The sequence below is a fragment of the Centroberyx gerrardi genome, chromosome 13 (genome assembly GCF_048128805.1).
Source record: "Centroberyx gerrardi isolate f3 chromosome 13, fCenGer3.hap1.cur.20231027, whole genome shotgun sequence".
In the NCBI taxonomy this organism is placed as follows: Eukaryota; Metazoa; Chordata; class Actinopteri; order Beryciformes; family Berycidae; genus Centroberyx; species Centroberyx gerrardi.
The window spans coordinates 23,474,459-23,501,958 of NC_136009.1; the positions used below are offsets into that span (position 1 = coordinate 23,474,459).

Consider the following 27,500-nt stretch of genomic DNA (forward strand, 5'->3'; position numbering starts at 1 on the left):
CTTTAGTGGAGTGTGAGTAATATGTGCATGTGGTAGTGCCTGTTCCAGGTGACTATTATCTTAGCTCCCACTAGGAATATTATCAAAATGTATTCGTAGCTAGTGTAGCCTCTGGCTTTGCTGTAGCTGTGGTAGCACAATGTAGGAAAAGGGAGGCTTGCTCCAGGAAAGGCAACTGAGAGCTTTTAAATCAGCTTTGGCAGAGGTAGGCTCACAGATTGAGGTAGCAGGAATTCATGTAAATGGGCACTGCGTTCACAGTGCTAATTGATGCTATAATTTCTGTCCTCTACAATGGACTGCCGTGTCTCATCTCCTGTGAAAGGACAACAGTGAGATCATTCTCCCCCTGAATGTCACTTTAATACCTGCTCGATTTTATTGTCCTCTGTTGTCAGATTTATGAGATGAAGCCATGACCTCTTGTTATCTACGGGATACTTCAGCGGCCCACAGAACATGTTTGGGGGAGGGTTTTTTTTGTGACTGAGAACATGCCAGGAAGTTAATCGTTATGTCCTAAGCAAGGCAGGAAAATAACTTTCCTGTCCACCAGCCACAATCTCAAATTTTACCAGGTACTTTCACTGTTTTATCTGCCAAAGAGATTATTCAGAATATAATAAGACCTCCAAATAATGATTGGCTACTTGCCAGAGTGGCTGGTAGAATACACTAACTTCTCAGCCAGGGAAAAACTTCACCAGCATTTTGCTGGTTGCTGGTGTTAATTTCCAATGCTGGACCTAAGCCTACATGGCAGTTCACACTGTAAGCCAAGATTCCTGTTCTAATACATAGTATTGATACTGTGCACAACAATACACAATACACTTCATATACAGGATACCTCAGCAACACACAGAACAAGTCTGGGGAGATTTGTTGTGCTTTAAAATGCATCAGGAACTTAATCATCATGTCTTAAGCCTATATAGTTGCTCACACTGTAAGCCTGTAAGTTTCTTGTTGTACGAGTATTTCAATTTTGTAACATTCTGATAAGTTGCAGAAGGATAGCAGGCTGTTGGTCCATTGGCACACCTGTTATACAGCCTACTGTGTGATGTGTCGGCAATCAGTAAACCATATTTTTTCTTTGCACGAAAGAATAACTAGTATTCTTTGCAGGCACGAAATAACTGTCCCTGCTCACATATATGCATATTCTGTACACAGAATGACACAGTTTATTTGGCTATTTTTGGTTGTGAGGCAGGTAGTGCACATCTCTGAAAATCACCTGCAGGTCAGAGTTAGATCAGGCCATTTTGATTTAGAGAACATGATCATCCCCCTCTCATTTTATTATCTACAGGCCTGGAAAAGGTATTTTGTCTCTCGGGTTTTTGTCAGTAAAAATGCACATTGCACTCTAGTCACCTTTGTCTCTTCAATTACGAAGCACATACAGCTGAGCCTCAAAGCTGTACTGACATTTGAAGTGTCCGAAGAGATTCTTTGAACTAGTATTTATGCTAGATGAAAGAGTTGACCCTATTGTATCCCGTTCTATCTTCTGTCTATGTAACATCTCACACCTCTAAATGTATTTCCTTTGTACAGGCCTGGGATGAGACCTCTAGTTTTGCCTGTGGACAGAAGGTGTTGCTTAGCTACAATGACATGAGAAATCAATACCCCTTGGGTGCGCTGAGAAATGACCCAAGCAGTATTTTACATAAGCTTTTTGGTGGATGCTTTTATCCAAAGCGCCTTAGAGTACCCTAGCTGCAGACATTTTTAGCTTGGTTGGCCTCAGTGGCATTCAGACCCCAACCCCTGGCAATATTAGTTCCATGGTCTGCCCATTGAGCTGTACAGGGAAACATGTATTGGACATGTATTGCCTAATAAAGTGTGTCTCTGTGTGTGTTTTACAGGTGCCCACATTCTGCCGCAGAGGAGAGAGCACCAGGATGAGGAGACTGTAGGCACCCGCCGTAGTATGGCCGCGTCTCGTTCCTCGCGCGTCACAAGGTCATCAGTGGGGCTCAATGGATTGGATGAGAACTTTTGTGGTCGAACCCTCAGGAACCGCAGCATTGCCCAGCCAGAGGAGACCTCTGTGTCTCCGCTGCCCAGGGCCCGCTCGCCCAAGAAGAAACAGGACGCCAAGCAGGACACGAAGCAGGATACGAAGCAGGACACAAAGCAGGACACCAAGCAGGATACAAAGCAGGACAGCCAGCAGGACAGCCAGCAGCAGGCCTCATTGCAGGGAAAGGTAGCTGACTGTAAGGCATCTTCAGCCGAGGGGGAGCAATGGACCAGCTCCAGAAAGCGGGGCATGTCCTGTTCGGAAAAGGACATTGGTCCAGAGAAGTCCGAGAACTGTGAGAGAGGGAAAGGGGCGCGGGATGCCTCTCCTCAAATCAAAAGGGCCAAGCGGTGCTCTCGTTCTGGAGAGTCTCAGGGACCTGAGGAGGACCCTCAGCCTCTGAAATCTGAAAGTCCCGTCTCGGTCCCAGAGCCCAGCAAGGACAGCAGCAGTGAAGATTTGCCCAGCCAAAACTCTGCTAACACAGCCCCCGCCTCACCTGTCCTCAGTAAAGAGGAAGGTGAGGTGAAGGAGGGTGAGGCAGAGGATGGTCATGTGGAGTGCTACGGGGCAGCCGAGCCCCCAAACGCTCACAAGGCCTCTAATGGACTCGGAGAGACTAAAACAGAGGATAAGGAACCTAGCACGCTCACTGGAGAGCCTAGCGCAAATCCCACCTCTGCCACCAACTGCCCTTCGCTGCTCAACGGTAGCCAGGCGGGGGCTCCCTCATCCCCTGACCCCATTGTGCCTTGTAGAAACTCTGTCCCTGGGCAGACGGAGGTCAGTGGCTCAGGGGAATCGCCGGCCTCACCTGCGGCGACATCAGAGGCTGTTCCAGAGGATCCTGTCCCTGAGTTGATAGTGGCCAAGGAGCAGGAGGTGGAGGAGGCGGAGGTGGATGTGGTGGGCGAATCCATGTGTCTGGCCCACGAGGAGCAAGTGACAGAGGGTGAGAGCAGTGCCAACGGCCGGCCGCCCACACCGGTGCAGGAAGCTACTGCCTCCACCTCCTCCTCCTCCACCGCCACTAACATGAACAATAGCCCAATCAACAACAACAACAACAACAGCAACTCAGGAGAAACCACACCCCCACTAGCACCAACCCCTTCCCCCACAGAGCCAGGATGCAACCCCTCAGTATCCGGCACACCCCCCTCTTTCACAGAGCCCCACGAACACAGATACACCCTGCGGACTTCACCCAGGAGGGCTGCCACCGGTGGCAAAACCTCCTCCCCCAAGCCCAGCTCCCCTCCTAGAGACAATGGTCCCCTGAGGGAAGAAGGGGAGGTGGTGGTGGAGGAGGACTGCCCCATGCTGGAGGAGCCCGCTCTCTCGGACACTGTGGGCCCCTCCAGTGAGGAGCGGGCCTCTGTGGATCCTGGGGACCGGGCAGGTGGTGTGGACAGTGGGCCTGTGGAGGGCGAAGAGGCCGGGACCAGCAAGGAGCCGACACGCAGCCAGACTGCAGAGGAGGAGGAGGAGGAGGAGGAGGAACCAGACGTGTATTACTTTGAGTCCGACCACCTGGCTCTTAAACACAACAAAGAGTATGTGGGAGCTCCCCCCCCCCCCCCCCCCCCCCCCAGGGATACTGTTCTCTGTTCTCTCTTCTCCTTCTGTTGATGTAGCTCTCTGTCTTTGAACACACGTACTGATCAGTTTATTCTGTGATCATTGCGTTACTTATGGTCTGCGGCTTTGAATAAACTGGAGGTGCTGTTGAGTTGATGAGGATTTGTATGTACTAAGCATATTTTGATATTTTGCAAGTGCAGAATTCTATCAAGGGTCAAGATGTTTTGTTTTTTTGTTTTTCAGTTTACTCATTTGTCAGTGTTTAATACACAGAAGATTAATTTTATTGTGGCCAACACATTATTGACTATGTTTGCGTGCAGACAGTATTCTGGATATTCCTCGTTATTTGGTCTATATGATCATGGAAACCAAGCTTGCGCTGGTAAAGGAAAAACAACTCAAAATGCCATATAATGTTTACATGCCTCAATATCGGAATATCACAAATATCACATTAAGGTTTCTTTTAAGATTCATTTAGCGGTGGTGGCCCACCACAGCTAGAACAAGATTGAATGTAAATACAATGAAAAATCATCATCACACTTCTCAGTCAGTGGAATATGCCATTTACCTGCACCAACCCATAAAAATATTTATCTCAATTATTAAGGGAATATTGGTGTGCATGTAAATATAGCCACGGTCTCAGTTGATAATGGGGTTTTACATGTTGTTAAACATTTCATTTCCACCTTCAATCTGGTGCTGTGTTTGTGTGAATTAGCTGCCAATTTTTGGATTTCTGAAACCCTAGGAGATTGGATGATAAAACGTCTTTGCTGATTGCCTCTGTTCTCTCCTCTATTCCTTGATTAGAAGTAAACCATAAGACATGTTAGTGGATTTCTCAGTGTCAGGTTATGTTCATAGCTTTGTGAGGACTTGTCACATAGGATTGGGTGTGTATCCTTATGCTAGTGGACAGGTTGTCCCATGTTGCGCTCAGTCAGGCTCTGCTAACTGTGCTGTGGCAGGTCAGCTGATCCGTGTAGCATCTTCACAGGAGGGGGAGCAGGGGCTTCTGGGGCTTGGAGACGTCCTCAGTTGAGACCCCTTTGTCATCTGTTTGATGCCAGTATTAGTGAGAGGTTCTGATTTGGGAGAATTGCTTTAGAATAGGATTTCACTACTCTCATATTGCCTGGTAATTTGATCAGTTGAAGTTTTTGTGCCATGCCAAGGTTTGGTTGTGCTGAGTAAGAGGATTTTTCAAGGCTCAAATCAATGCAGTGAGGAGTCATTTTTACGGAAGCATGACTGGGCATTTTAGGTTGCTGAATATGGTGAATTGACACTGACTTCATTGATGATGTGTGTAGATGACGGCTTATGTTTGTGTATTACAGCGTTATGGATTTCAACACTTTTCCCTCTGGCTCAATCACTTAAAGCTTTCAAAAAGCAAGCACCTTTATGGCTTTGACATAGCAGCTCTCTTCTACTGGCTATCTTTTCATTTGGCACCGGTGTTTGTCAGTGGACCTTGGGCCCAGTAGGTGGCAATGGAACACCAGGCATGTCCCTGGACACCTGGAGGGATGCCAGAGTGCTGCGAAGCAAAGCCAAGTCCTCCTTATATCCCTAGGACAGATTAATGTACAGAGCATCTATTAATCTGAGAGAGTCTGTAAGTTTCAGTTTCTGTTTGTTGCGGCGGGGATCAGACATTTGAATCAGAATCATTCAGCAAAACAGCAAATGCACAGGAGTTTGTTTTGGTGGCATTGGTACAGAGACGTACTGACAACATGCGTAGTAACACAGTACATAATGGCACATGGTACAAGGTCAGCAGGCCCTCACACAGTGTAAAGGGATGTCTGAATGCTGATGAAGGGATATGAGGTTAAACACAGTTGACTTGCTTGAAGGTTTGGCTTCATCATGTAGGATTTTAGAAAAACTGGCAGCTACTGAATGAATTGTGTCCTGTGCATTGATTTTCATTCATGTCCTGTTAAGGGAGATTGATCCACTCCGCCTCACTGAGCACCTGCATGAGGTTATAGAGAACAGGCTATGTAGGAACTCCGTAACGTTCCTGTTGATTCCTTCACTGCAGCTCGCACTGTAAGGCTTCTGAGTCAATACCACACTTAGTCATTCAGAGCTCAGTTTGCAGTTCCTCTATTGCCCCTGAGGGTGTGAGTGGAAAGGTCAGGCTTCTCCAGCACTGAAGTCTCTTTAAGCACTGCAAAGCCCAAGTGTTTGTCACGCAAGGCTTTTGATATTTGCTATGAAATCTGACTGTGGATGTGCACATTTATTGATCAGGCCAAATGTTTTAATGTATTTTCTCTTACCAGGGCAACTAACGTATTATTTACCAGCCATTGTGCATGTTGGGTTAAACTTTTACAAATACATGAGGTAATTTTTTTCTCCAATAAAAAAGCACCTCAAAGTGAGTTAGGCATTTGCCAAAGTGGCTTGTAGACTTGATAAGTTTTCCACAAGTGCCAAACTTAACCAGCGTTTGTCTGGTGGCTTGTGATAATTTCCCTTCAGCCTCACTAACACCTTGAACACATTCCTCAGAAAATAGGTGAAACAGATGGCAGCACACCTCTTCATCAGCACCACAGTTGAATTATACATGGTCCGGGGTCTAAAAGTTTGATGCGCTGCTGCATGGCAAGTGTCAGGTTAAATAATGAAAGCGGTCCCTTCCTTCCAGTCTTGTCTAACCTCGCTCCCCTCTGTGTCAGTTATCAGAGACTGCTGCAGACCATTGGGGTGCTTGAGGCCCAGCGCACGCAGGCCATCATGGACCTGGAGACTCTGGCGCTCCACCAGAGAGAGGCACTCACTGACCCCATCAGCTTTGTGGAGCAGCTGCAGAAACGGGTAACAAAAATACAGACTCTTCTCCTTCATACACCACAGAGTGTGGAGCCCAGGAGCGCCCGTCCTGGTGGGGAAAAATGTATTTGGTGCTTGACATGCTATTGTGTGCACATGATATATAAATCATGCGCACAAGTTGCATTAAAAAGTGTGTGATTAGACATACAATGTGCGCACGTAATAAGTTAATATATAGAGCCAGTGCCACTGCACCAACCCCTTTCTGAGACTTGGTGTTGCCTGTTGACCAATACTCTGTAACATCCCTCAAGCCTGCATATTGATGATAGTAGAGCCCACTAGCTGTCAATACGTCAGTCATCAGTTGTGTCTTAGTAATGTGTTGCATGGCAAGTCTTGTCAGTAGGTAATGCCTTGATAACTCATCCCCACTTTTTTTATTAACTTGTGGGCATGTGTTAATTAATTTGTTTGCACAATTTATGAAATTGTGCACACAAAATAACGAAAGTTACGGGTGTCTTTGGTTGGAATGAAAACCTGCATATTCAGCACAAATGCCCACCCCTGGTCTTAAATCAAGATAAAGGAATGACCAGAAAGCCGCTACTCATGGATCTAAGGTTGCGCAAACCTATAAAATAAAAATAATAATAGTAATGCCTGGCCATCTTAATTGTATTAAGCAATGACTGGACTTCAAAGCAGGACTGTAAAAGAAAAGCTTACAAAGTGCTTTACAAAAAGGCATAAAAACAAGGAATAAAGTTATTTAAAACATAAACAAAAAGCTGGCAAAATCCAAATAACACAAAATGCATAATAGCGAGTCTCTGAATGTGCCAAAGTAGTGTTTGTTTCTCTCCTGCCCTCGCCTCCCTGACCTTACCGCAGTAAGGTTAACGGAGGTCATAAGGTCACTTCTTGACAGATTCTGACCCCTGACTCTGCTGACCCTCAGGTGAATCTGGGCCTGCCCTGCCCCCAGCGAGTCGTCCAGCTGCCTGACATTGCGTGGGAGCAATACACCTCAGGCCTGGGCGATTTTGAGAGGGAGTTCTGTGACAAGAAACGCAAAACCAGGCGGCTGAAGCTGATCTTCGACAAGGGCATGTAGAAATAAAGAAATCTCATTTGTAATCTAAAGAAGTTATTTGTCTTTAACTTGTAGCTCCTGCAATTTTTCATCAAGATAGAGTCCAGGGAGATTCTTTGAAATTTTAGATTCTTTTAAAATAATTCAAAAATGATAATTCTGCTCATTTCCTCCCCTCAGGTTTGCCTGCTCGACCAAAAAGTCCTGTGGAACCCAAGAAGGAAGGCGAACCCTCCACCATGTACTCCTCTCTGCCCACTAGTGACGCCCCTGAGAACGGCAGGCAATCACAGGTAACGCCTCTACTCTCTGCTCAAATAATCTCTACAGCACACATAAGCCACTTCTGTCATCACAACGGCAAGAAAACAATTGTCTCCCAGTGTATCATTAGTGGATTAACCAGGCGCTGGTGCAGCTACATGCTCTCCTAGCTGTAGCTGGTGAGTCACCGGTTTCCTGCAAGGTGCCCTACATATCATCAGGTTATTGCCGTTTTTTACTGCGCCCGGCCTCCTCCAACCCCACCTCCCCCATTCTCACTCCTACTGGCAGAGTTAAGCATGCAGCACATGTGAGCACAAAAGATGGTATCTATGGAAACATGAGGAGTCCACCCCTCCCACTCCTGATTGCCACTTATTCTTGGCCTTTGTTATATGTGTGTGTGTGTGTGTGTGTGTGTGTGTGTGTGTGTGTGTGTGTGTCTTCCCTCATTGTATGGGCAGTAAGGTTTCACTTTAATTGATCCTGGAGATTAGACAGCTCCAAGGACTTAGCACCGAGCAAACAACTCCTTGATTATTTCTTTTTCGTTTTCCCCGTTTTTATTTTGCAAGCGCATTTGCATTCTCCCAGACTACGCTCTCTGAATTCTAAAGGGATTTTGTTTGTCAGTCAAAAGAGTTGCTGTTTTTCCCCGTCTTCCCACAATGACACATCTCCAGTCACATCTGACAGCCCGGCATTCTCTGTCGAACTGACAGATTCAGTGCACCAGGCAGTTCATATGCAGCGATCTCTTCAAATGGAGGAGTGCCCATTATTTTTGTATCTTGTCAGTCTTTTAACGTGTCTGTCACTCGTGTCTTCCTGACAGATGATCAGGGGGAGGTTATGTCATTCGAGCAAGCCTGACACATTTAACCAGCTGTGGACTGTGGAGGAACAGGTGAGTAGCAAGGCTGGAAGATGATGTACTATATTTTATATATATATATTTATCAGTTTACTCCCCAAGCACAGTGAATATACAGGAGTTTCTTGTTGATACTGCCAACATATTGCCAGTCTACATATGAAAAGTTTAATTTCAAAACACCATTTCTCATTTTGATTAAAAAAAAATCTGAAGTTCATCATTAACAATCTCTAAAATATACCAAATTCAATCTTTAGAAATGTTATGTTGTCAAACAAAAGCTGATATTGCATACTTTTTTAAAATTTGTGCTACCAACCTGTTTAAATTGTGGATGTGTTGTTTTGGAACGAAAGCTTCATATATACATTCCACATTGATGTATCAATGGAGAGTATTAGCAGTCATACAGTGAAGAAATCTGTATTTTCCCAACAGGGTTTTCACCTGGTGTTTTGTGTGTCTTTTATAGAAAAAACTGGAGCAACTTCTCCTTAAGTTCCCTCCTGAGGAAGTAGAGTCCAGAAGATGGCAGAAGATTGCTGATGAGCTCGGCAACAGAACAGCAAAACAGGTGACTGCCTCTTCATACATTGATGCACATTAGAGAGGCAGGACTAACCAGGAAAGCCAGTGTGGTACACACTTATTCCCTGCTTGGTTCAGATTAATTGATTTATTTGCAAATATAAAAATGATAAAACAAAGCAAAGAAAATGTATAGATTTTGCAGGTGAGATAAAATTAAAAACAGGGCTTACAAAAACTTCTCACCAAATGTAAACATCTATTTTTTTATTTTTATCAGCCTGTCATGATGTTAACCATGTGGACTTTTGCAAATCTGGCTGCCTTCACTATCAAAACACACTGTTAAATGGAATGAATCACGTTGCAATGCTAAAAGGTATCGACAGACTGGTGGCATCACTTGTGTGTTAATTGCATCCCGCAAGTATCTGGATGATACATGCGTGTGACCTCAATTACTTCATGCTGCTGTTTCTCTGTTGGAAATCATTAACACTACCATTTTCCTGTTAAAACATTCCAGGTTGCCAGTAGGGTTCAAAAGTACTTCATCAAACTGACAAAAGCTGGTATCCCTGTGCCTGGAAGAACACCCAACATGTGCATGTACACTAAAAAGGTAACCATTACCCCTTCACCAATCCATTAACCGTACCCAGTTACTAATCCCATCAAAACAAATCTTGGTTTACATTCTTGATGAACCTGTTAATGATGCATGGCTGCTTTGGTAACATCACCGGTGTGTGTTTTGTTACCCAGGCGTCCAATAAGCGGCAGCACCACCTTAACAAGCACCTGTACCGGCCGTCGACTTTCCTGACCTCCTACGAGCCTCCGGTCTACATGGAGGAAGATGACGAGCGCGCGGCGTATTACAGCAGCGTGCAGGACCCCTCTGCTGATGACTCGGTCAGCCACAAGTCAAACCTCTCTCTCTCTCTCATTCTCTGTTTCTGTCTCTGTGTGTCAACAGGCAGCAGTGAACCTTCCTTCTCAGTACACTAACTGTTTAAAGCCACAAAAACATCTACAGCTCTCTTGCTTCCTTTTTTCTCCATTTTCTTCTGTGTGTTGGGTTTGGTGTAGGTGGTCGTGTTTTGGGGGCAAAGTTGTCCAGCAATCGACCGATCAGATCCCATATTCCCCCTCTCTCTCTGTTTTGAGTGGCAGGAAAACCAAAACAGGGAAATGACTGAGCCTACTTTCAAGACATTCTGGTTTTTGGCGGTCCTGGTTTGAACACAGTTTATTTCCTTGTCTTAACGTTCATACAGTTAATTTAACTGTAGCAGCTGAAGCTATGTGGAGAGGTTTGCTAATTGTTGCGTCGCCTCAGCCGGAGCCACTGCAGGCTCTCTGCAGGGAGAGAAGCCAAAGACCAGGCCAAAAACGACTTGCCACGCTAGCTCCAGCAACTTGACTAGTATTGACGTATTGACTGGAGCTTTTTCGGCTATAAATGAGCAGCTATTTTCAGCTCATTGTAAGTGTGTTGCGGCGAGAAACAATAGTTTATGTCCTTGCTCAAATTTTCTAGCTATAAATTAAAGCGTAATCAGCACAGTGTCACTCTAGAATCGGTATCTTGCTCCCACAACTTGTTTGCCTTAGTGCTCCGTAATGTTGTGCACATCTTCCTAAGCAAGCCACTTGCAGTGGCGGTTAGGCTTGAACTAACTGTGGAGAGACATTCAAAGGGAGCTGTGTGTGTTCGAGGGAGAGACAGACAGAGAGAGTGTTTTCAGTGTTTCAAGGTGTTAAATGTGGATGTCATGCACTTCAAGATTCACCCCGTCTGAGACTTAAATCATTTATAGGCCTAAGCAGGTTGCCTTGGGTCTTCTTGATTTTTGTTGTTTGTGTGATGTTGAAATCATCTTAGCGTAGATGCTGGGAATAACTGGAAATTTTGAATGTACAATATACTTGGGTTTGATTCTTTAAGCTGGTCTGCTTCAAAAACAAAGTAGGTGGCGCGCTGGAAACTAGCACTGTTTACTTTTCAATTGTTTAATATACAATTAACCCCCCCCCCCCCCCCTTCTTTTTCATTTCCCTGATCACATCCCTGGCTGTGGTTCTTTGCTGCCTAAATCGGCTAATCACAAGCTCACATCTCCTCCCTCTCACTGTCCACAGTCGTAACTTCTTCTCCTCTGTTAGCAGTGACCTATAAGATAAAGGCTGGTGAAAGCTGCTTATGTGACTGTGGGATGTGTGTGTCTTATACCCATCTAGTCCATATGCATCAGTTTCAGACGAGGGGAAGTAAGCAACTGTGTCTTTGCTCCCCGGGGAAAACTCCCTGCCTCGTCCCTTATGTCCGCTTTCCTGTGGTAGCCTGCCTCTCTCCCCTTTAACACCTTTGGATGAAACGAAGTAGTTGGCCCTTGATCATACACGTTTGTACTTTTTTTTTTTTCTATCAGGGCAGTGTGTGCTGTTGAAAATGACTAAACAGGCGGGGGCGGGGGGCTGGCTCACACCCAGCCTAGTCTTTCCTTCCATCTGAACTGCGTGACTCCTCACGCTCGCCGTTATCCAAGCGCTGACATTTTCTCTCTCTCCCTCTGATGGCAGTAACCTTTAAGTAAAACCGGGTCGCCGTGCCCTACTGAGAACACAGGCTGCCGGATCCACCGGCGCGTTAACAAAACCTCTAACACCGCCGGTGTGGAGCAAACTCACAAAGGTGTTGCCAGCATGGGCCGCAAGAATTTCTCACTTCACCAAGTTGTCCTTTACTTTGGCCGTGTTTGCGGGAGGCCGTGAGAGACGGGGGAGGGCAAACGCGTTGGCAGCTTAGCAGAATTTCAGCCCTGGCGCTCCACAGAGCCATTCACTGTCATGACTTGGAAGTGCGACTGAGAGATTTGTTGCAAATATTAATGTGATACACTTCGTTGATCTCTGTAGGAAAATTCTGTTTCCGTTTGCCCCCCTCCACAAGGGGGTCAGAGGTCAGGGCCAGGTACAAAACAGCATTCCTGGAGCCGGCAGGGATTCACTGTTTTGCTGAAGGACACATGGGCTCGAACCCAGGTCCTTTAGCTGAAGGACAGTCTGTCTACTAACTCCAACACCTCAGAAAAAAAAACCTCAGATTGGGCTTATAGTGTTAACTCCCCTCTAGGAGAAATATTATTATAAACAGAAGGGGAGACACAATGTGCATTGTAGCAGATTATAAAGAATACACTGAAGTTGTAGATAGACAAACATGAATAGGATCGGGTGAATATATATTATGTTTATGGGCAGGTTATGTATGTAATTATGTTTATGGATAAATTGCCCTTGCTCGGCTAAAATTAGACCGATCAATAGTAGCAGCAGTTTTCCTGTAGGCTATAAAACATCTAGAGAATGGCTAGAATAGCTGTGTCAAAATGGATCCTCAGAGGGCTATAGAGATGTTTTGTATGTGGATGCACTAATGCTTATCACTTGTTTCCTCTCCCTCGTGTGTGTGTGTGTGTGTGTGTGTGTGTGTGTGTGTATGTGTGTGTGTGTGTGTCTGCCCACCCAGGATGAGGAGGGTGTACCTTTGGAGTTGAGACACTTGCCGGAGTACAAGGAGCTTTTGGAGCTGAAGCGGCTGAAGAAGCAGAAGCTACGGGAGATCCAGGAGAGCGCTGTGGTGCAGCACTTAGGCTACAAGGTGAAGCCCTACGCTCCTCTGCACAACACATCCATACATATACAGTGAATTGATATTCATTCAAAATAAATCATATGATAACCCCATATACACATATATACATACCCGTGTTCACAACCACCGGCCCTTTCCTCAAACATTTAAGCCAGGTTTCTATACAGGCGTTCACCCTGTTTTATCTGCAGGAGGGATAGTGACATCACATCGTGTGTATTGGTGAAATAAACAACAAATGCCACAAAATCATTGGATTGAAGAGGTTCAAGTGGCTACATGTACATCATATTGAAATGGTGTTCAGCACAGCTACAGCCTGTGTGAACATGTAGATGATTCAGGAGGCATCAGGATGTTGGCCACGATGATTCTTTTGCAAACACTCTTTGTGGACATCATGTTTAAATGCAAAACTATATAATTCTGACTACACATGTAGTCAGCATCCATATTACATGAAATCTGTTCTGTGTATTATTGTCCTACAACTAAGGCTGCAACTAACTATTGCTTTCATTTTCGATTAATCTATTCATAATTTTTTGATTAATTATTTAGTCTATAAAATGTCAAAAAAATGACAAATGCCCATTACAAGTTACCAGTGTGATGTCAAAGTGAGGTATTAAAATTGCTTACTTTGTCTGACGAGCAGCCAAAAAAAACCAAAGTCTTCATTTTATAATGATATGAAACGCAAGCAAATACTAGCATTTGTGAAGCTGTAACCAGAAAATGTTTGTTACTTTTACTTGATAAATGACTAAAACGATTAATCGTTTATCAAAATTATAATCGACTAATTGTTTCAGCACTACCCACAACCAGTATCCTCAATTAACGTTTTGGCTGATCTGTCAGTGACTGATAAACTAAAAGAATGTACCTGCCAGGAAGTTGTTTTTTACCATCAAAAATAATTAAAGAGTAACTCCACACTAAAACATTTTTTTTTGAGTTGTAAACTGGCATTTAGTACTATGTAGTTATGAAATACAACGATGCCGGTCATATTGTCAACATTTGAGCACTGATGTCCCGGTGCCATATTTATCTCACTAAACTTGGCTCAGTTCGCCCTCCAGTGGTTAAAATGAGCAGCTATGTTCAAGGGCAATTGTCCTAAGATATGCCATTGGGTAAAAAGATGTTACCTTTTATTCCTTTCACCTTACCCATCTTCATGCTATTTCATTATAGAATCAAGTACTGTGGGAAACATTCAATAAATACACAAGAGCAGATTAAGAGTTTTAGTTTAAAACTCATTCATTTATACAATGGGTCAAGTTTGTAATTCATCTTGAAGTGACTTGCAACATGTGAATAATGTTCAGTTTAGGCTAGTTAACCATCCAGACAGACAACGGAGAAACAGAAATTTAGACGCTACTTCTTTGTGTAGAGCTGCGTAACAGGCAGCCAATCAGGAGCCTGTTTGATACAGAGCCATTGTTTTGCCTTGATTTGATTGGCTCACGGTCAGAGGGAGTGTACGGTGGTCAGCTGAGACAAAGTTTAAGAACAGGCAAAGACTGAATACTGTTTCTCCACCAATGTATTAAAATGTAATCGTATCAAAAAGGTCAGTTACCGGTCAGTGTGGTGGGTGAGCCTTGTTGATTTATCTGCCAAAGACAAGTGTTACTGACATTTGATGCTTGGTGGCTGTTGATTTTGCTCCCTGCCTACAGCAATGTTTTGTACTGAGGTTAACGTGTGTGTGTGTGTGTGTGTGTGTGTGTGTGTGTGTGTTGTATGCAGTGTGACGTGTGTGGCATGGAGCCCATCCAGGGAGTGAGGTGGCACTGTCAGGACTGTCCCCAGGACAACGCGGTCGATTTCTGCTCTAACTGCTCTGACTGGTGAGACTCTCCTGCTCCCATTTTCTAAGTGCCATCAGATAATGCTCAGTTGATTTCTTCAGCACAAATTCCCATGTATAAGAAAGCTTGTTGTCATTGTAAGAATCCAAAATTTTGAAGCTTTTTGATATCTTTTGATGCCTTTTTAAAAAAGGTACAGATAGCAAAACTTGGTATGGGGCCAGTTGGTATTGCTTTTCAATACCTTGCTCGAGGTATCATTGATTTGAATGTGAAAGTGTTTAACTGCTCTGTTCTCTGACTTCTTTTCATTTAATCCTTTTCTTAACTGCAGGATCATTAAAGAGCGCCAAGCCCCCAGCTCTAATATTGACTTGGCATTTTCCCTTTTTTTTTTCTCCAGCTTGTTCAAGACAGAGACCCACAAGCCTAACCACCACCTGGAACCAGTGTACCAGTCGGAAACCTTCCTGGACAGGGACTACTGCCTGCCGCAGAGCACGGGCTACAACTACCTGGACCCTAACTACTTCCCGGCCAACAGATGACAGGGTCCGAGGCGCCCCTAGCTCCAGGCTCTCTCCACATATCCCACAGGCCACTCTGTGCATGGCTCCATCCTCCAAGTCCAAGATAACCGCTTAACCCGCCGCCAGGCAGGAAGGCCAGCAGGCAGGCAGGCAGCCGGGGGCCTCGGAGCAGACCACAGTGCTGCTGGTGGGGGGGCTGCTGGTAACTGGCCTCCCTGACTCGAGCAAGGGCGGCCATGTTGGTTCCTCAGAGTGGGGGGCCCCGCTCCACCTCGGCCGGGTTAATCAATGGATCTCTGATTTAAAATGATACACTATTTTTAAAAACAAAAAAACAGAAGGCACACCGACATTCCCGAGCTCTGTGACTCCAGGAGGGCTGTCTTTGTCCCGTTCCCCTCCTCCCATCGCCCTCCGATACCTCCCTGTGCTGCTTTGAAACTGGAGAAAGTGACGGTCAGTCTGGTGAAGCGCCACCTAACGGAAATGTGTGGTCGACCAGTGTGTCATAGCGGACCTTAACTCATCAACTGAGATACACATGGGTGGTTAGTATGTGTGTATGTGGTCTCCGTGTTATGCAAGAGTGAAAAATGTCCTAGCTAGGTATCCGTAGATTGAGTATTTATGAGTCAGACTTCCTCAGCGGGAGTGGGGCTGCTGCGAAAGAATTTAGGCGGCGTTTCGGGCAACGGGACTTGCCGCCGAGACGGTGGCGACAGACCGAGTAGGAAATCGATCACAGGAGCTTTGTCGATCCACACAACGTTCTGAAGACAAACCTGTTTGTGTTTAACGGACCGTGCGCCATGTCAACATGGGGCTACCCTACCACTGTCACTCAACGCTGCTCTCTACCCGTCACTTTTCACCACCTCTCTCTCACACACACACACACACAGACACACACACATACTGTCATCTCCGTTTCCTTTTTAAATGTTTCACCTCCCCCCTTGCTCTCTCCACTAAACATGTTCAGTTTCTGACTAAGAAGCACTACAGCATGGAGAGCAAATGTTTTTGAAGGCAGACGAATGGGAACGTATGGAAAAATGTAGAAGACTGTTTTTGTTTTTCTGTTTGTTTGTTTTTCCCCCTAATGTGTGCTGTTGTTGATCATGTTGAGTATACAAGTATATGGTGAAAAGTAGCCAGCGCTAGTTGCTGTGTGCCATTTTTTAAAATTGTTTTCTGGGGATTTCCACCTCTGAACCTGGCCACAACTTCTCCCTTCCTGCGTGGCGCCATTGACCTACATTAAATTGTCCCAGTCATCATGCCTCTAGATCCTCTTTAATTTTTGCAGTCCACTTAAAGGTCCATTAAAAAGATTGTATTTTTATTAATCTATTTAAAAAGAAGAATTGAGGTAGTAGTTGCTGCCTCCACAGTGGAACAACCCACGCAATTTTATACACATAGATTTTGTTGTGCTTGAGTAGACACCATTTTGTATGGTTTTCGTTTTGTCTCCTTTCCTCACCCCCTTTGCCCTGCTTCAATATCTGTGTATAACAGTCTGTTCTTATGTAAAAAAAATAATAATGTAAAAAAAAAACAATGCTAGAGGAGAACCGTGGAAATAAAAGTATGTGAAAATAGTGTTTCTACACCTGTGGTTCCTGTTTTATTCTTCTGGGAAACTTTAAGGGCTGGGGCACAATTTATTGTGTGTAAATGTGTGTAATCACATTTTGTTATTTTTATTCTCCACAATTTATAATTACAATATTGACACATCTCTTTCATTTAGAATATCCACTGTAGTTAGTCAAGATGTTGATATAAGATGCAAAATGTGCAGTAAAATAATTTTATTCCCCAAATTTACTAATAACTGATTAAAATTGTGATCACAGTATGAAGTAGCAATATAATCGGGATTATAATTTTAGCCATAATCAGGCAGCCACATGATTGACCTCATTTGGTTCAGGCCTTCCCTGCATCAAAAGGAATTTGTTTGGTGGTGCGTCACTTTTTACCTTTGGCTACAAGTGATGCACCACCATGCTGGAAGAGCGACAACAAACTGACTGCAACATTATCACCTCTCCCTTCCTGCCAGAACAAAGTAAATGTCCAATTTTTGTACAGTGGCAGTTTGTTCAAATTGTGCTGTAAAAGAAACGTTGCAGTCGGTATTATTAATCTTGCATTATGTCCCCTGTGACCATGGTGGCCATTCACTGACAGGCCTGTTTTAACGCTGCAGTAAAAATGAATGTGCTGCTACTTGATTATATTCCATTAATTTTATCCAGAGTGAAGATACTGTCCTTTTGTGCATTTTGAATGCGGTGCCAAATCCCTACTGCCTCAGTTGCCTTCTCTCTCACTGCAGGACCTTTGATGTGATCTGCTCACCAGCAGATGGAGCTGTCAGATCAGCCGTGATCATTCCCTGGACTCCGATACACAAAACATCAAAGCACACACTCAAAAATACTGGATTTAGCAAATGAACTGGCTTTATTGAATGTTAAATATCCGACTCAAACAAGCACTTAAATGTAACATTGTCCTGTACGAGAAGCTTGGAAACAGCCATATATAAATGCAATACTCTTAATTCTTATGCTTTTTATTAAATGCACAAAAGGCAGTAAGCTTGATTGTAATTCTTGCATGCTTGTTACAATATAAAGCGTGCTGTGCATGAGAGCATGAACACATGCACATACCGTTTGCCCACACGCTTCTTTGACATTTTGCTTTCCAGCATGGCAGGAACCCTCTCTCAGTGCCTTGGGGAATGAAGAGCACTTCACTCTGAGAGATTCACATTCAACTAGAAACATGCTCTCAGCCACAGCAGGCAATGCTATTTTCTCAGTACAGTTATCTACCTTGGTCAGGCAGCTGGCAGCGTATACTGAGGTTAACGTAAGAGAGAGAGAGAGACAATGCAAGTAGATGAAGCTATATGTGACGACCAGGCGCTTCTCCAGTGTTACGAGTAGAAGTGGGTTTCACTGATACTGGCTGCCAGGAGTGTTTCAAGACATTGAGTGGGACATGCATACCACTGGAGTTCAATGAGCATGTGTCTGATGCAGGTGTGAGGTTATGTGTGTGTGTGTGTGTGTGTGTGTGTGTGTGTGTGTGGATGGGTGAGTCTCCTTTCACTGATATGGCAGAGAGAGAGTGAAGGTCTTCACAGGTAGAAGTTGGACCTCCTGGACAGCAGAGGAGGGGTGGAGGTGGGGGTGGTGGAGGGAGGGGGGGTGGTGTTTGTTGAATTCAGAAGGTTGAACAGGAGTCCATGGCCTGGCAGATCTGAGCGAACACTTCCTCTGGCGACCTCTCCGCGTCGATCTGCAGACGGAGGCAAACTGGCTGAGACAAGGCCTTTCACATGCTATGAGTGTCTAACATGCTATCTAGGCCAGCAGTCCGCAACGCAAACTCTGCAAGCTCATACCAGACTGATGACCTCAATACCTGTTGTGGTATTTAACGCACAAACACACACACTCAATACCTGTTGTGGCATTTAACGCACAAACACAAACACACACCCACATATGACGCTATCACATGCCATGAGCTCATTTTAAAGGAATAGTTCACCCCAAAATAAAAAAGTGCCTATCTACTCACCCCCATGTCAGTCGAAGCTGCATAGAAGTTTATAGTAAAAGCAAACACACGCTTCCATATTTCCTTCTCCCAAACGATCCCATCTTTTTACAGCTCCACAAAAAAGCCCAAAAAGTGCATCGATTTTCTCCAAACACGGCTTGTGCAGTGTAATCCAAGTGTTTTGTAGATCGATTGCACAGTGGGGCCAAAAGTCCAATATCTAACTCGCTATCTCCTATATTTTCCTCACTGACAATTCTCTGGTCGCACATCCGCCCTGCAATAGCAAACAGAGTTTTCTGCCAGAGCGCTGTAAGAAAATAATAGGAGATGATGTGAGGTAAATGTTGGACTTTTGGATCCATAGTGCAATCGTTTGGCCACAAAACACTCGGATTATGCTGCATGAGCTGTTTGGAGAAATTTAGTGGACTTTTTATGCTTTTTTGGAGCTGTAAAAAAATAGCGCTGTTCACCTCAATAGTTTAGGAGAAAGCTGAAGGCTAACTTGCTGTGTTTGGTGATTGAGTTTCAACTGACATGGGTGGAGTGAGTAGAAAATGACTGAATTTTCATTTTGGGGTGAACTATTCCTTTAAAAGTGTGGATCACCCCAGTGGAAGTTGAACCCTTAACTCTGCTATGCTCTACCTGATTGAGCTGCACAGGAAAGCACACACACACACACACACACACACACACCCCAACACAACCTCACCCTGTGCAGAAGCTTCCTGCGTTCATAGTGAGCTGCCACCGGCTGGCTGTCGCAGCAGAAGCTGTCGGTCCTCCTGTCCGAGGCGCCGTCTCTCTCTCTGTCAAGATGGAGGCTGGAGCCGGAGGAGGAGCGTCCGCGGCACTGCAGGCGGCTGCACATGGTGTCCGAGGAGCAGTCCAGCAGCAGCACCGCCCCGGGATCCCCCATCTGACACACACACACACACACACACACTAGCAGTCAAAAGTTTGGACACACCTGATTGAATGTACTATGTTTCTCATTATCTTAAAGCCATTTTGATCTGAAGGCTTCTGCTTAAATGCTTGAAATTTGTTTCTTAGACAAATATAAATAGTGAAGTTGATCCTATGTATGAATTTCTTTCCAAAGCCTTTGTCTTTCCATCAAGGCAAAGGGCGGCTCCTTTAAAGAATCTAAAATATAAGATAGCTTTGATTTGTTTAACACTTTTTTGGTCACTGCATAATTCCATTTGTGTTATTTCGTAGCTTTGACGTCTTTACTATTATTCTAAAATGTGGAAAATAGTAAAAATAAAGAAAAATGTGGTGTGTCCAAATTTTTGACTGGTAGTGTCCAGCAAGAGAAAAGTTACAGCAGATTTTTCCCCTTCAGAGATGTGAGTTTTCAGGCTTTCTCTAGATTTATGTTTTTTATTTACTGAATGCTGAGTGTTTATTTGATGTGTCTTCTTACTTTGTATGCAAATCTCCTGCTGTCCCTGTCCCATGACTGTCAGTACTTCGATGTAAATTGTCACTTTGTCTTTTTCAGTACATTTATTGCACTTGGCCAATAACGTCATTCTCATTCTGAACGCTCATTTTTGTTGTACTTGCCGTACTTCTTTCCTCCTATTATTCCCTGATGCTTTGGTCGATCTAGTCACAGCCCTGCATTTACAGTATGAGTCACACTGTATTTCATCAATGTTCGTCAGTCACACTGATGTAGTCCGTGCATGTAAAATGAAATGAGTTATTGCATTTTTTGACCACATCCGTAGAGTATTTTGTCATTTCTATCTCCCCTGCCTTCTCTCTCTTCGCCTCACACTCACTTCCTCCCAAGTTTTGTTTTGGATACACAGCTCCTATTCATCTCTATCGGCAGACTATTTTTCCCAGTTTTTTTTGTTCTGTTCTGACCTTGGCCTCGTACTCCTCAGCCTGTCTCAGCTCTCTGGGGAAGCCGTTGATCACGAGACCTTTCCCCTGCCGCACCGACGACGCCACCGCCTCGCACAGCAGCTCCAGCAGTGTGTCCTGGGGGATCACACACACACACACACACACACACACACACACACACACACACACACACACACACAAAGGCATGTTTTACCATATAAACCTCAACTTGTGTGCTTTACAAGAGTCCAAAGCCTATTGCCTACATCCATACATATACATAAATACATGCAGTACATCCATGTATAGGCAGTGGTATGTATGTATGTATTTATGTATGTAGGGCAAGTTCAAATCCCAGAGCAGACTACAGAAATGAGGGTGAGGAAAGTGAATAAGTATCACTCTCTCCTCCCTCAACAACTCCCACTGAGGTTCCCTTGAGCGAGGCACGAGGCACGACTGCCTGTCCACTTCCCACTGTGACCCTCCCTTTGACCGCAGGCTGGTTAACTCCTTCAGTCCAGGTATTATGGGATAGGTAGCCGACGGTTCATCTCACATGCAAATTAACCGGTTGCCATTTTTAACTACATCTTTCATCTGTCGTTTATCCAGCAGAGCGTCGTCTCTGTGGAAACGCTCTCTCCCACGCTGAGGCTGTCAGTGAGCACAGGCTGGTTGCCTTGACTTCTTTTGTGGTGAAGTAATTTGAGTATGGGAATAAAAAACTGCCAACAAAATTTGTACTTGTATGGAAAGATGCGTGAGGATGTAAGATGACTTGCCAACTCGTAACACAAATGCACAAATGTGTAATGTAAACTTGAACAGCGAACTGCGTGCGTGTGCGTTACGATTTGCAAACCTGTGATGCATTTTGTCGTTGTAAACAGCCGTTTGCAAATGTGCAAAATACATTTTGCGAATGAATGCATTTGTTATGCTATGATCAATATTTCCTTTTGTGAAGCAATGAAAACATCTGCAGCCATTTTGTCAGTGTCTTGCAGAAAATCACGCCACAAGCTGTTGTATTATAAGAAATATGAATACAAAACGTTCAAGCTCACAACTTTAAATGCATTTGTTCACAAGCTTGCAAAATGTGTTTTTGCAACCTCACACATCTTATAATACAAATACTGATTTTGACAGTTTTTTTGAGAGACTGTTAGAGGAAAAGCTCCTGGCCAAAACAGAGCATCTCCTTGATTATTTCAGTTTGCATACAGTATACAGTGTACAAGACACTACTGATCTGCTAATCCTATATTCAAACACCTGGAGGGCAGCGACAACCACACCAGGCTGCTCTTTGTTGGTTTCTCATTGCTTTTAAACCTATCAGCAACTTCGGTTTACAGTGTGGGTTGGATCCTGGATGTTTTAATGAATAAAACCAGATGATGATGGTGAATGGGCGTCTATCTGGGGAACCGTCTTCATCTACCTGCTCTCCCTACTGTTGTGTCCTCTCATCCTTCTTGTATGTTCTGTATAGAGATGTCTGTGTTAGCCAGCATGAGAACAGACATACTGTCAAGTTTGCTGACGACTGAATGTATCCAAAACTAAAGACGTGTGTATTGATTTCAGGTGCAAACCCCTATCCCTCAGTACACTATCATTAAGCATCAGGCGGTAGATGCTGTAATCAATTACAAGTGCCTGAGGACTGTGATTACGTTTGATTGCAACACTGAAATGCTGTGCAAAAAGAGCAGCAGTGCCTCTCTTGTCCAAGGAAACGTGTTCCAGGTTTTTAAAACCTGAAACAACTTATATTGAGTCAGTACTGAGTCAGTACATTCATCCCTATGTGCAATTTAGAGTCTCCAGCTCACCTGACCAGCATGTCTTTGGACTGTGGGAATAATCCACATAGAAAGGGGAATCGAACCACAGACCCTCTTACCGTGAGGTGGCAGAACTAACCAGTTCAGTCTCACTACTGCAAATAAAAGAGGAATAGGGACTCCTTTATCCCTGCTGCCAGGCCTCCTAAATCTGACTCTGTTCCTCTGTTGTCAGTCTTATGTTTTTATGTAATGCTCTTAATACGTTTTGTGAAACTAACTTCTCACTGGGACAAATTAACTTGCAACTCCGACTTGAAATCAGACATGGTTCTGTGCTGATGTGGGGAATCTTTCCTGTCATGAAACCAATCCACTCTCTAATCCTAATAATAAAAGGAAACTTCCCCTCACTACAGATAAAATAAATCTGGGTAATCTTCCCCGATGGGCGCAGCGTGGTTCAGGTGTGTTTGGAGCACAGCGGTGCTGTCAGCTGTACGACTCGGCCTTGTCAGGAGCAAGATACTCTCCTAACTGAGTATTCACGGGCGATTCTACAACCCTGACTGAGACCTTGAGCTGCCAATGATGCATCAAATTATGTGCAACACCCACGTGAAAACAAGCAATCCATTACTTTTGGTGGTGGAGATGTTGGAATACGCATCAAATATTAATGATTCATGCTCCTATACTCTGACTCTACTGGAAGCAGATTTTCTACTGCGAGGGAGGTCCTGCTGCTGGTTTCTCCTGCTGCTGGTTTCTCCTGCTGCTGGTTTCTCCTCTGTGACCACACTCTGTATACATACGCAGGCCTATAGACAGTACACGGCCGCGGCCAGACAGGAAGCCGACCGTCTGCAAAGGGATACAGTTCACAGAGAATATTAATGCCGCACTTCATAAGCTGCGTTGCCAGGCAACAATACTGTAACATTTCACCAGGTCGAACTCTCACCGCGTCGCTCTTCCAGCTCTGCTCTCGAGCCCACCGAGATAAACGCTCAACTTTGTTGTCGTGCGATACGTGTTACTTTACTGTACGACTCAACCTGGAGCGCTGCACTGTGTCTGACCCAGGATGGCATCATTCATCCTCTGATAAATCAATGTCTCTATCTGACTCTCTCTCTTTCTCTCTCTCTCTCTCTCTCTCTCTCTCTCTCTCTCACACACACACACACACACACACAAAATAAAAAAAATAAGCCACTGGCCATGCCCATGCCAGTGGACACATGGGACATGGCCTTAATGTGCTGTAAAGGGGCTTAGACAGCTGAGGCTTGCTTGGATGCTGTTCTGTTTCTCCACTGAGACCTCTGTATTTCTGTTATAAGTGTGTATGTGAGTATCGGTATATTACCTGTAAATCAATACACTACAATCACGTTTATGTCTTGAAATACAACTGATGGAAACCCCTAAATGCTGTCTCTGTTTCTCCACTGAGACTTCTGTATTTCTGCATCTATAATGTTTATTTAAAATGGTCAAGAAAGTCAGGAATGTGTATGTGTGTACTGGATGATAGAGCGACTTTACTTGATTCAGAGAAAATAAAAACAAATCTCTCTAAGTCTCCAAAATGTCAACCTTTCAGGAACTAAGAACAACAGCCTAGTTTTGTATTTTGTATTTTTCAGTTTATCTTACTGGTTTTGAAAAGGTTTCATAAACTCAAAGGTTGCAGAAATTGTGAGTGGAGCATGTCATGAATATGTGATGCTGTACTCCTCACAATATCACTTATCCTTGATAGTTTTTTATAGAATAATATGTACGATGTGGTCTCCAGTGGAAAAATTATGAATGTGTATGCAAATCAATTCACTACAATCATTTTTTATCCTGAAATGGAAAACTCAGACTACATCACATGAATAAGAATGAATTGTGAGCGTCTCTTGTATGCAGAGACAGATGAGTCTTTTTTAAATGTCTTCACGCCGCCGCTTGACATAAACTTTGGCAGGAGACGGATTTCAGCTGCAGCTCTGCGGGCTCAGCGTGGGAGAGGAGCCACCGGCAGCATCCGTCTAAAAGTCACGGTCAACTCAGTCCGCCTCGCCTCGCTTTGAAAACTGACAACCAAACACAGCCGAGAAAGGACGCTGCTGCATGTTTAATTGAAGCCAGTGAACAGTTTGGGTACTTAGCTCCTTTTCTGTGTGTGTGTGTGTGTTTTTTTTTTACGCTGCTCTGCACCAGTCTGCCAGCTGGCAGTTTTTTCATTTCCATCCAGCTCACTAACAAGTTTGTGAGTTTACATAAATACTCAGACAGATAGAATGGACATATTCCGGCAGAAAGTTTCTTTTCATGTCTTTGTGTGTGTGTGTGCAGTTGAATCGATATATAAGGTGACGGGGGAGAGAAGCAGGTTTGTGATTGGAAGGTTGCCAGTTCCAATCCTCAGACTGCCTGGGGAAAAAAATGGGCAGTTTCTCCAATCACACTTCTGTATTTCTGCACCTATAATTTTTTATTTAAAATGGTCAAGAAGGTTATGAATGTGAATGTGTACTGGATGATAGAGCGACTTTACTTGATTCGGAGAAAATCTAAACAAATCCCCAAAGTCTCCAAAATTTGACATTTTGGAGACTTTGGGGATTTGTTTTTCAGGAACTAAGAAAAACCGCCTAGATGAATCGATGTAAGGTGGCGGGGAGAGAAGCAGGTTTGTGATTGGAAGGTTGCCAGTTCCAATCCTCAGACTGGCTGGGAAAAAATGGGCAGTGAAAGTGAATGAGGAACAATACGACACAACACGACATGATATGATAAGATATGGTAGGATATGATACTATACAATAAACACAAAACACAATTGCACAGTACCCCTATATTGCTCTAAGCCCATATATTGCACCCTCCACTCAAAATCTTGGTATTGCACATGTCACAATTATTATAATTATTTCACAGGGGTTTGATTGCACTTTCCTGACTGGCCTGCTGTTTTGTAACGCTCTCCACTTCAAACAAACACTGTCAATGTGCTTTTAAAGGGGCATCAAATCGTCTATTATGACTTATCGGCTGCTATCAGCGACCAAGGAATCACAGCATCAACTGGTCTCTGACAGCTTTTCCCATTCACCATAGAGACGGATAAGGCGGCTAATTAGAGCAGAGCTGCAGCAGAAATATCGAGTGAAGAGGGAATATATCACAATGCCAAATACTGGAATAATAAAACTAATAATGCTGCTTTGTCTTTTGCTTTTCTGGCTTGAGAACGAGGCTTTTTAACCTTTGTAGCAGAAATGTGTTGATGTCGCTCGCTCGCTCCTCTATTGTTGAGCAGAAAAAATGGTGTGAAAATTGTGTGGAGGGTAAGTGGGGGGCTGTGTGTGTGTGTGTGTGTGTGTGTGTGTGTTGGGGTGGGGGGTGATTATGAGTGAGTCATTGGTATTGATTAACAACCCTATCAACCCCCTGCAGATACATTAAGATCATTTTGTGCTATGGGGCGGTAAAAATCGTACTTATTGCCCCTTTAAGCAAGGCGTTTAACCTCCAATATTCTCATCATTAATATAATTAGTGTTTTTCAGCAGTAGAGGACTGTGGTTGTACTGGGCAGCCCCCCCCAAGGTGTGAATATGAGTGACTGTATGAATATGAAGCAGGGCGTTGCTGAAAAAGAACATGAAATGCTCAGTAAATCTTCCCTGGAGATGAGCAGAGGTTAAAAATCCTGTGGGCTTTGACAAATTGTGAGCACACAGCAGTTTGTCAGGCGGAGTGAACAGACACGCCGCCGCACTAAATTCCCTCTCAAATTCGTTATGTGTGTGCAGTCGAATCAATATTTCTGATTCATTCAAGTAAACGATCGTGCGCGACCGCGACACGCACACACATACGCACACACAACCACCTATTTGAACACGCACACACACACACACACACACACACACACACACGCACACACAGGCACATATAAGCCTTTGAACATGCGAGGCAGCGTTTGTGTGAGTGATAGGCGGGGTTGTGTTTTGATGTGAAATGTCACAGACCATTTCAATTAAAAAGCACCCTGACAACCACTGGAATGACGCTGGGGATTAATAATCACCAGTAGAAACGCGCTACTATTTATAACCTCTGCAGCTGTAATGTGGAGATAGGACGCTGAACAATGGGGGCAGGAAACCAAATATTTTGTTGCCTCTACCTGCCACAGCTGAAGGTGAATTAAAAAAACCTCACCTATCACTGGCCATGTTTACACGCACATGAAAAATGTGATTAAGGCAATAATGCGGGTAAGTCAAGACACATGTAAACACCTCACTCTGATCGTATTAATGTGATTATGCTCTCAGTCGAAGTACGCATAATCGCAGTAAAACATCTGGAGTAGCCTACTCCCATCTTAAGTGCTTTAATAGACACCAGTTAGGACATGTACACACCTTAAATCACATTTCTTTAACTGTGGCCATGTTGTGCACGTGCCCAGCTCATTTAATAGCTGTAATTTACCAATATTTCTGATATTTGTATTTGTATTTTTTCAATAAGCATTTCAGATGTCAAATTTTCAGTGATTTGAGTTCTCAGACTGTGGCCCAAAGAAACTGTAAACCAAAAGTTATAAGCATCTGACCAAAGAAATGTGAATTTTTATGACTTAAATCATGCAATTTGGAAAAACCAGTATCCCCTTCTGTCCAATATGAAGCTATAATGAAGCTTTTAGACATACGCTTTGGGCAATCTGATTTCTTTCTTCAGATTTGTTCATCAGCAGGCCCTTGGAAGACTTGTACCAAAGGAAAATAAAAACTTCCACTCTGGACTTACACGGGTTAAAAGAGAGAGATTATGTTACGTGTGTTGCATCATCATCATGCCGGTTTCAGGCAGTTGTTAAGCAGAGTAATGGAGACATTTTTAGACGAGTGTCAGGAGAAAACAAGTTTGAGTCGTTGGAAAGCGCTGAAGGCTGCAGCAAACAACAAGATGATGTTGTGCAGAATCGTGGCTGTAATTGTTT

The 27,500-nt window shown here is 44.1% G+C and overlaps 2 protein-coding genes across 3 annotated transcripts in view; one reads left to right on the forward strand and one right to left on the reverse strand.

The window, feature by feature from the left end:
- Positions 1–16,817, forward strand: part of zzz3 (zinc finger, ZZ-type containing 3) — a 19,474-nt gene extending 2,657 nt beyond the window's left edge. Inside the window, exons 2-12 of the mRNA XM_071924346.2 lie at positions 1,884–3,597; positions 6,340–6,478; positions 7,401–7,548; positions 7,716–7,828; positions 8,635–8,706; positions 9,149–9,250; positions 9,731–9,826; positions 9,970–10,119; positions 12,740–12,871; positions 14,633–14,733; positions 15,098–16,817. Coding sequence (XP_071780447.1) covers positions 1,949–3,597; positions 6,340–6,478; positions 7,401–7,548; positions 7,716–7,828; positions 8,635–8,706; positions 9,149–9,250; positions 9,731–9,826; positions 9,970–10,119; positions 12,740–12,871; positions 14,633–14,733; positions 15,098–15,242 — 2,847 coding nt within the window. The 5' untranslated portion in view covers positions 1,884–1,948 and the 3' untranslated portion in view covers positions 15,243–16,817. The remainder of the gene's footprint in view (positions 1–1,883; positions 3,598–6,339; positions 6,479–7,400; positions 7,549–7,715; positions 7,829–8,634; positions 8,707–9,148; positions 9,251–9,730; positions 9,827–9,969; positions 10,120–12,739; positions 12,872–14,632; positions 14,734–15,097) is intronic.
- Positions 16,818–17,701: 884 nt separating this feature from the next.
- ak5 (adenylate kinase 5) overlaps positions 17,702–27,500 on the reverse strand; it is a 71,464-nt gene continuing 61,665 nt past the window's right edge. For both annotated transcript variants that reach the window (XM_071924371.2, XM_071924370.2), the window contains exons 12-14: positions 20,703–20,819; positions 19,531–19,737; positions 17,702–18,545 (exon numbers count right to left, since the gene is read on the reverse strand). In XM_071924371.2, the coding sequence (XP_071780472.1) occupies positions 18,471–18,545; positions 19,531–19,737; positions 20,703–20,819 (399 nt within the window). In that variant the 3' untranslated portion in view covers positions 17,702–18,470. The remainder of the gene's footprint in view (positions 18,546–19,530; positions 19,738–20,702; positions 20,820–27,500) is intronic.